The sequence below is a fragment of the Gigantopelta aegis genome, chromosome 8 (assembly GCF_016097555.1).
Source record: "Gigantopelta aegis isolate Gae_Host chromosome 8, Gae_host_genome, whole genome shotgun sequence".
Classification (NCBI taxonomy): Eukaryota; Metazoa; Mollusca; class Gastropoda; order Neomphalida; family Peltospiridae; genus Gigantopelta; species Gigantopelta aegis.
This window is the reverse complement of record NC_054706.1, coordinates 27,674,016-27,684,379: the sequence shown is the minus strand read 5'-3', so window position 1 is coordinate 27,684,379 and position 10,364 is coordinate 27,674,016. Positions and strand designations below refer to the sequence as shown.

The 10,364-nt window shown below is 39.7% G+C and overlaps 1 protein-coding gene across 1 annotated transcript; it reads left to right on the top strand.

Moving 5' to 3' along the window:
* The first annotated feature begins 568 nt into the window (after positions 1-568).
* LOC121379596 lies at positions 569-1,273 on the top strand. Its single transcript, XM_041508244.1, has one exon. It carries the CDS (start codon positions 569-571, stop codon positions 1,271-1,273), a length of 705 nt encoding a protein of 234 aa, XP_041364178.1.
* Positions 1,274-10,364: the final 9,091 nt, after the last annotated feature.

Here is a 10,364-nt window from a genome sequence, read left to right as displayed (position 1 = left end):
TCTGATTGTTCCTGATACGTTATGGCACAGTCCTTTGAAATTGATGAAGTTTTAACAACAGAAGAAGATGTAGAACTGTTCGTCAACCAGATTGAATCAACCAGACCAGTTTCAGATGCTAAAATTCAAAATATAAAAGAAAAATCTCTCAAAGACAAAGATCTACAGTCAGCCATGAGTTATACAAAGAATGGTTGGCCAGCTCATCGACAAGCTGTTACAGAACTAGTGAAAGGTTACTTCGATGCTCGTAGTGAATTAGCTGTGGCAAATTCCTTACCTTTGTATCACGACAGAATTGTGATACCAGTTTCATTTCGTTCTGAAATCATAGAAACCATTCACGAGGGACATCAAGGAGTGTCCAGATGTCTTGATCGCGCAAAAATGTGTGGTGGCCAGAAATTTCAAGACTGATCAAAGGAAAAGTTTCAGCGTGTGAGTTTTGTCAGATACATAGGTCGTCGCACCATAAAGAGCCGTTGAGACCGAGTTCATTATCTCTTCGTCCGTGGCAGAAGATTTTACAGATCTCTTTCAGACTAAGCAGCAACACTATCTAGTCGTGATGGACTACTTGGAAATTACTTATCTACCAGAAATTTCAAGTGCAACAGTGATTGCGAAAAGGAAGAATATGTTCGCTCGATGGGGTATTCCAGAGGAAACAGTATCTGACAACGGTACACAGTTCATGTCAGCAGCGTTTCAAAGCTTTGCAGAACAGTACAACTTGTATGCTCATTTTCCACAAGCCAACGGACAGGCCGATAGTGCAGTCGAAATTGCTAAAAGAATTGTGGAACAACAGGATCCATTTCTAGGACTGATGACATACCGATCAACTCCCATCTCAGTTACAGGTGTAAGTCTAGCTCAGTTAATGACGGGAAGACAAATGAGGACCAACGTACCAGTATTGCAGAAGAAACTTCGTCCGCAATGGCCAAATCGTCAAGCTGTTAAAAAGGCAGACGAAAAGGCGAAATCAGGGTATCGTTTTTACTTTGATCGAAGACATCGGGTACAGTCTCTGTCTGATCTCGATCCAGGGGATACTGTAAGAATTAAACTGCAAGGAGATAAGAACTGGTCTACTACAACTGCTTCGGTAAAGAAAGCAGAACCATACCGTAGATCTTACATCGTTGAGACACCTCAGGGCGTATTCAGCAGAAACCGTCATCATCTGCAAATTGTTACTCCAAATAGTGACCAGAGAAGACCATCTACGCATACTTCAGATCAACCAGCTCAACACGACATAGTCTGATGTTCCACTTATCAAGTAGTCTATTCCCACTGAGTTGACTGTACCGTCAACAGAATCCAGTAAGAATCTAGATCAACCCTCGACTCCAATGAAAACATCTTCTGGGAGACCAATCTGCCGACTGTATGTTAAACAATAAGTTTTATTGTTCTATTACATTAGATGCATTTTGCTTAATATGTTGAATTTGAGGAACCATTCCGGAAGAATGTTCGTTTAGGACACACCAAAGATATTCGAGAAGGAATAACTTTTGGTATTACTTTAGTATTAATGGTTTACTGAAATGATGAGAAACATTTTGAAAGACAGTGATATTTAAGCCAGAATAGTTTAATTTCAGTTAACCTAGTTGGCGTTTTGGAATTCTCAGAGTTCAATGTTGCACTGAGTTAAAGATCCTGGAGTCAAACATTTTAATTAATCATAGCTGATCTTAACAAGGACAGATGTTACGATGTTGGTACTAATAGCCATTCATAACATATGTGTATTACGTCAGAGTTTTGTGTGTGAGTGGGGCCCACCAAGAAAAACGTGCGAGTGCTAGGAAAGCACGAACCTGACTTGGAATAATAAATCAGTTATGGTTGTTTGAATCTGGAGTTTATTATATCCATGGCAATAATCATAGTAATAAAACATTTCAAAATCAGAATTGTCAATTATTTATAAATGAGACAATTGTAGACAAAAACATGGTATTCAACTCATTTTATCGATACTATTAATATTTAAATATGATGTTAACATCGTCGAAATAAGTGTAGAATTGTGTACGGTAATGCCCAACCAGTGCCCTACAACTGGTATATTAATGGTCATGGTATGTGCTGTCCTGTCTGTGAGAAACTGCACATAAATGATCCACTGCTGTTGATAAAAAAATTAAATGTCCATGTTTAATATATATTAATGTGCTCTAGTAGTATATCTAAATTATGTCTTGTTTGTAATAGGCCATTTAGAACATATCATCCACATACTTCTCCTTGACACAGTAAGCCATTTATGAAGTACTTTTAATTATATTCGCTAATTATATACAGATAACAAATTTAGTTTCATTAATTCACCATTTACAAAACGTTAGTGTAAACAAATTATGAAAAATGACAATAGACCGAGATCTTTGAACACATAGTGTAGGGGGACGGGAGGAAGCGCTCGCTTTATGCGCGATCGGTTTAGGATCTATCCCCGTCGGTAGGCCCATTGAGCTATTTCCAGATCCAGCCAGTGCACCACGACTGGTCAAAGGCCGTGATATGTGCTATCCTGTCTGTGGGGTGGTGCACATAAAAGATCCATTAATACTAATGGGAAAAATGTAGCGGGTTTCCTGTCTAACACTATAATGTTAAATGACCAAATGTTTGACATCCAATAACAGACGATTTATAAATCAATGTGCTTTAGTGGTGTCGTTAAATAAAGTAAACAAAGAAACAAACAAACATATTGTAGTTTGCATTAGGAAACGATGTTACACCATGGGCAAACTTTAAAGTGGAATGGGCAAAAACCCGTCCTAGAGAGCAAGGTTATTGTTCCGATTCTCTGTCCAGTTAAAAATGAAGTCCGCTGAATAGAACCTGTATAGGCTCTCTGCCAATACAAACGATTCCACAATGCGCGAGTCTGAACACGTGTTGCACCCGGCGCTTTTCTGAATCTTTTTATAACTTACGCTAGAGTAGTATATAATAATATGTCGGCTTATCATTATAAGCAGTCTGGCGATGGCAACCATTTAGGTAGCAACCCTGTCTAATTTTTTTTATTTTTTTATATACATTAGTTGTGCACCACGAAACTAATTAATGCTGTCATAATATCGAGATGAATATTATTGTATATTATCTGATCAAGAAGCAGTGCACTATTCCGCTGTTTTGTGTTACAAACTATTTTTACCTCTCTGCCTCCCCCCCCAAAAAAAAAAAAATCCCCCAACCCCACCAACAAAATATGCCCTGTTAAATAAACCCGCCAAATGTAAAATGAACATTGTTTCTACATCTTTGTGGTTTATTTATTTATTTATTTATTTATTTGTTAACCCAGTGTTCCCTATCCTTTTTTCCCATTGATTTTTCTCTCATTTCGTCGCAGTCTGGTAGCCCGTTTGCTATGCACTTCCACACCCCAGTCCTTGTATCTTCATCTACAACAAATGCTTATCATTTGTGGCCCACCATGCCACAGACCTGCCATTTTCCATAAGTTTATTTTTAAGTCTGACAACTTCGGAGGGCGTTCAGTGCTTTCTTCTCGCCATGTTTGTTAATCTGTAATAGAGCTAACATGATGCGTTTCATTTATATAGATAACGTGTAACTGCCGTAAGATATCAGCTTCATCCTGTGGGTTAGGAGCAGGGTTGAAGATCACCTGTCTGCTTTTCCTTCGACAGATAACACTGACACACAGCAGCAAATCCAGCTTCAACTGGAAGAGTCAGTATCAGCCTCAGGGACTTCCATCTAATCCGTGAAATCAACTTAGTTAAAGTTTGTTTTGTTTAACGACACCACTGGAGCACATTGTTTAATTAATCATCGGCTATTGGATGTCAGACATTTGGTAATTCTTACTCGTAGTCATCAGAGAAACCGGCTATATTTTTCCTAATGCAGCAAGGGATCTTTTATATGCATTTTCCCACAGACAGGAAAGCACATGCCACAGCCTTTGTCCAGTCATGGTGCACTGGTTGGAACGAGAAAAAACCCCAATCAGCTGAATAGATCCTGCGACGCAAGCATCTCAAGCGAGCGCTCAACCGACTGAGCTAAATCCCGCCCCTGAAATCAACTTAGAGTTACAATCACAGAAGCCAAATGTTGCAACAAACCATGACACAAGTTATTTGCAAGAATGGTCTGGCCATCCCAGTGATACATTTAAAAAAAGAAGGCTGTTTTGTTTAACAACACCACTAGGGTACATTAATTTATTAATCATGGGTTATTGGATGTGAAACATTTGGTAATTAGTCTTAGAGAGGAAACCCGCTACATTTTGTTCCCATTAGTAGCAAGGGATAATTTATATGCACCATCCTACAGACAGGACAGCACATACACGCCCTTTAATATATCGGTCGTGGAACGAGAAATAGCCCATTGGGCACACCGACCGGGATCGATCCCAAACCGACCGCGCATCAAGCAAGCGCTTTATCACTGGGCTACGTCCCGACCCACATGACATTTAAGGCCAAATATAACAAACATTTTGAGAGTACTGCTAAAGCAGTACAGGTCCCCTACCAGGCGCAACAAATGTTTTTATCTTTCTTTTTATATCCAATTAAGGTTCAAGCATGCTGTCCTGGGCACACACAAGAGCTATCTGGGCTGTCTGTCCAGGACAGTGGGTTAGTTGTTAATGAGAGAGAAGAGGGTGTAGTGGCCTTACACCAACCAAGCGAGTCGTTAAAACTCGCTCTGGGTGGGAGCCGGTCCCTGGCTGCGAACCCTTATGTCCGATGGCCTAACCACGACACCACCGATGCCGGTATTTTATTTATTTATTTATTTTTTATAGCCTAAGTTCAAAGATCATAAATATGTGAAAGGGCCATAACTCTATGAAGAATGGGTAAATCGTCATTAAAAAACAAACTTGATCTGTAACAGAAGATAATAAAGCTGCCTGTTCAATATTTTGAGGCATTGTGAAACAATCCATCTGGAAAACTATATGTGGGACAGACAGACAGAAAGACAGACGGACAGACAGAAAGACAGACGGACGGACAGACATACATACGGTCAGTAGGACGGAGAAAAAAGCTATGGCACCCTCCGGTTGGATCGGTAGGGGACTAATCAACTACTAGAGTAGTTATGTCTGAATAACATACAGATATAATGTGGGACTGAATGTCAGTACTGCCGGCCTCGGTGGCGTCGTGGTTAAGACATTGGACATAAGGCTTTTGGGTTCAGGGATCGCAGCCCGGTACCGGCTCCCACCCAGGGCGAGTTTTAACGACTGAATGGGTAGGTGTAAGACCACTACACCCTCTTGTCTCTCACTAATCACTGACGACCAACTCTCTGTCCTGGACAGATAGCCCAGATAGCTGAGGTGTGTGCCCAGGACAGCGTGCTTGAACCTGAATTGAATATAAACAGGAAAATAAGTTGAAATGAAATCAGTACTGTGGGGATTAATGTCAGTACTGTGCAATTGACTGCCAATAACACGGTTAACCTCTTGATACTGTGGCTGTGTGTGACGGTTTTGGTTGCCGTTTAAAAGAAAATCTTTCCATCTGGATATTCCTCGGTTTCACATTTACAGGGTTGTAGCGGGTGGGGGGAGGGGTGGGGGTGGGGGGCACACACGAGGTCCAATGAATTTTTTTTTTTTTTACTGTATTAAATTTTATAAAATCATACATACATAGTATGGGTTGAAACCCCCAACATTATGATTTGCCCCCCCCCCCCCCCCCCCCCCCCCCCCCCCCAATATAAAAGCCTGGTAACGCCAGTGGTTAATTGACATTTGATAGACTGGATAGTTGGAAGCGGACCGCACGTGTGAACAGTTAGGCTACTATCTGCTGAGGGCAAAAATCTCATGTATACGTAGGTAACCTTTTGTTCTGTTGATATCTCTCGTGTGCGATTCGCTTTCAAGCTCAAAGTGCTAGTATTGTAATGTGTTCCACTGAATAAAATACCACTCCTTAATCAGCTTTACAAAAAAAGAAAGAAAGACAGGATGCACAAGGCATTCAAGAATGTTTTCTATTCAGGTTCAACAAACATAAATTTCCCCACGACAGAAATACTAAAACATTTTCGCCTCACTGGATTTCGAGGACGCTATTTGAAGCAGCTCAGGTTGTAGGATGCAGCTGGTGTTGATGTCCTCGTGGTGTTCGACTCGTCCTTCACGACTAACATACATGTGGGTAAGTGTATAAAGTAAAGTTTGTTTTATTTAACGACGCCGCTAGAGCACATTGATTTTTTATCTTATCATCGGCTATTGGATGTCAAACATATGGTCATTCTGACACTGTTTTTAGAGGAAACCCGCTGTCGCCACATAGGCTACTCTTTTTACGACAGGCAGCAAGGGATCTTTTATTTGCGCTTCCCACAGGCAGGATAGCACAAACCATGGCCTTTGTTGAACCAGTTATGGATCACTGGTCGGTGCAAGTGGTTTACACCTACCCATTGAGCCTTGCGGAGCACTCACTCAGGGTTTGGAGTCGGTATCTCGATTAAAAATCCCATGCCTCGACTGGGATCCGAACCCAGTACCTACCAGCCTGTAGACCGATGGCCTGCCACAACGCCACCGTAAGTGTATAAGAAAAATCTCTGTAATTAATTCAGCGAACTTTGTCTAATATAGTATGTATCCGCGGCAAAAAAAGAGTTCCCAAACCAGTTATAAAGTTTGTAAATACATGTGGTTGAAATTTGTGACTCGTGTTAACACATACTTTTGCAAATGTCAAAGTGTTTTGTTTACGAATGACAAATATGTACTAGTAATTTGTTGAACACTGTTTAATTTTTAGATCATTTACCACTAAAAGACCGGCCTCGGTGGCGTCGTGGTTAGGCCATCGGTCAACAGGCTGGTAGGTACTGGGTTTGAATCCCAGTCGAGGTATGGAATTTTTAATCCAGATACCGACTCCAAACCCTGAGTGAGTGCTCCGCAAGGCTCAATGGGTAGATGTAAACCACTTGCACCGACCAGTGATCCATAACTGATTCAACAAAGGCCATGGTTTGTGCTATCCTGCCTGTGGGAAGCGCAAATAAAAGATCCCTTGCTGCTAATCGGAAAGAGTAGCCCATGAAGTGGCAACAGCGGGTTTCCTCTCAAAATCTGTGTGGTCCTTAACCATATGTCTGACGCCATATAACCGTAAATAAAATGTGTTGAGTGCATCGTTAAATAAAAGATTTCTTTCTTTCTTTTTTGTTTTCAGTATGTATATGAAACCGTTTTCTGTGTTAGAGCGGCCGACTGAGATGTCTGAGACGTAGAATCGAACCACTTTGGTGGACACATTGTTTTTTTCTTTGTCCCATCCAGTGTCCTATGATTGATATATTAAAGACCGCGGTATGTGCTGTCCCGCGCGGAGCGAAAATACATATAAAATATTACTTGCTGGTTTCCTTTAAATACTGTGTCAGAATTGTCACATATTTCACACCCAGTAGGTGATGATCAATGTGCTCTAATGGTGTCGTTAAACAACAACAACAATAACAACAACAAAACCTCACATTTACGTTTATGCAGAGGCGGATCCAAGGTGGGTGACCAGGAGCCGTGTCCCCCTAAATGCATTCAAGTGCCTTTTTTTGTGGATTACGAGTTAATCCATGTGCCATTTCCCCCTTAGTTCCCCAAATATTTGCTAGATCCGACCCAGTTCTATCAGTCTCTTTGGATTCCTTCCATCTTGTAGGCTTACACTGCCACCCTATTATGCGACTGTCTCAATTTCATCCCCGACTAAGTTGTGCATTTTCTAGCACACTCTTCAGAAAAAGAAGAAAAAAAAGGAAAAGAAAAGAAAAATATTGGGGTTATTCCTTCTCCCTCCCTATAATGTCTTATAGATAGCACTAAACCAAATAACTTCCGGCTGGGTCAAAGTTCGAGGTGCACCGAACTTTTGATAGAGAAGATAACACCACAAGTCCTGTGTTTGGTTATAAATGTGAATGTGTTGGTTGTGAAAAAACAAGTGTTTCATCTGGGCTAAAAATGTATGCAATTTTATTTCATCTAGTTCCACTGTGTCAAGCAGCCTTGTGCTTGAAACATGTATGGGGTACCTACAAAAAAAAGTACTTAAATGTTTTGCGAAACTAGGGGTGTTGTAAAAACCATCTAGTTATGCAGAAAATGAGCCATGAAAGGTACCATTTTCTTCAGTTAATACTTTGAGGTAGGGGTTGTAGTACTGATATTTATGGGTCATAGTTTGGTTGATATATTGCATATAGTGTTTTTAAACACAAACGTTAACCTGGTCGCCTATGAGATTTTATTTGGTACAGTACTACCTATAATACGTCTGTCTCTAGGAACACATGCCGCGCTGTGGTCACTATCTCTCCATTTCTATTGGTCGTATCGCTGGCATTGTTATGTGTGTGGTTTGAGGACCACAAATCGCCTGTAAAATAAAACAGACTGTCAGTAACTGACTGCATTAATTTCGTGAATGAAAACGAGACCCTTCAACACGCATTGATTGAAACGGTATTTTGCGCTTGAATAAATTTATTTTATGTCAAGTTCAAAAGGCCAGCGAATTCAATGTAAGCACACAATTTTGAATTGCTAGGGTATCTACTACAAAAGATAGTAGTTCCACACAAATGAATTGTGACTAAACATGCATTAAGTGACAAACCTTTCTGTGTTAAGCCACAGGTGGAAGCTTTTGTGGTCCTTAACAGTCGTGACTAGCGGTTTATGGTTTCGCTTTGAGCATGCAGAGGTAGGCTTACACAATTTTAACATACATTCAAATCTTTAAAGAATTGTTAAAGTTAAAATTTGTTTTGCTTAACGACACTACTAGAGCACATTGATTTCTTAATTATCGACTACTGGATGTCAAATATTTGGTAACCTTTGTGCATAATAGTCTTAGACAGGAAATTCGCTTAATTTGTTTTGACTAGTGGCAATTTCGTTTTCATTTGCACCATCCCATAGACAGGATAGCACACACCACAGCCCTTGATATATCAGTCGCGATGCACTGGCTGGAACGAGAAATGGCCCAATGGGTCCACCGACGGGGATCGATCCCAAACCGACAGCGCATCAAGCGAGAGCTTTATCACTGTGCTACGTCCCACCCTATTACTACTACTACTACAATTACTACTACTACTACTACTACTACTACTACTACTATTACTACTACTACTACTATTACAACTACTACTACTACTACTACTACTACTATTACTACTACTACTACTACTAGTACTACTACTACTACTACTACTACGGTAATAAGTTACGGTACAACAGCAACACATACTACTACTACTATTACCACTACTACTACTACTACTACTGCTACTACTACTACATACTACTGCTATGTATCTACTACTACTATTATTACCGTTGCTGCTGTTGCAGTTGCTACTATTGCTGCTTTTACATCAACAAAATCAAAGATTTACTTTATTGAAATTAATATAGGCTAATTGCATTTGTTTACGCGTATAGACAGTATTCTGAATTATACATCTAGCAGTTCATATTTCGTGACGTTGATGGTGATGATGATGATAATTATTATTATGATGATAATGATGATTATAATATAAACAATTATTTTATAGCTATATTCATTCACGATTTAAGTATCTGTCTTAGATAACCAGCTCATCTGGCAGCAGTGCACAAACCACATCCTTTTTTAATACTCTTCAAAAAAATAAGAATTTACAATTGCCAAAATTGTAAAGTATATTAGCTGTGGGGAATGGTTATATGATAATAGTTAATTAATTGGGCAAACATTACAACCGGTAGCTCAGTATTACGGTTGCTTTTATAACCACCAAAGATCTTGAAGGACGATTGGGGTCAGAATTTAAATTTGAAAGTTGACGTTTTGTTATCAGTAAATCGCAAATTCAAACAATGAAAATGACTAAAAACAAAACAATAACAACTGTATGATCAACAGAATGAAAAAGATTGACAGAAATAATGTTCCTCAGTGATTAATGGAAATTCCTGGAAATTGTCAAAATCGAAAATGACACTCCACGCACGTGTACGTGGCCAATGCGTGATACATGTGCAAACTATGGAATGCGTTTCGGTGTGTCGATAAAGAGACCTGAACGTTCTTTACTAGGATGTCTGTGATCAAAACGTATGTTCGGTCTAACATTAATTGTTCAGGTTCCCTACTGTTTTGAATGGTATATACCAGTACTGTTGAACATTATTGCGCCAACATCCATTAGTCTGTTTTCAATTTGATTTGTAATATGTTACTTCTTTATCCTTGGACTATATTATATTTTAATTTTAACTCAGTGTGACAACA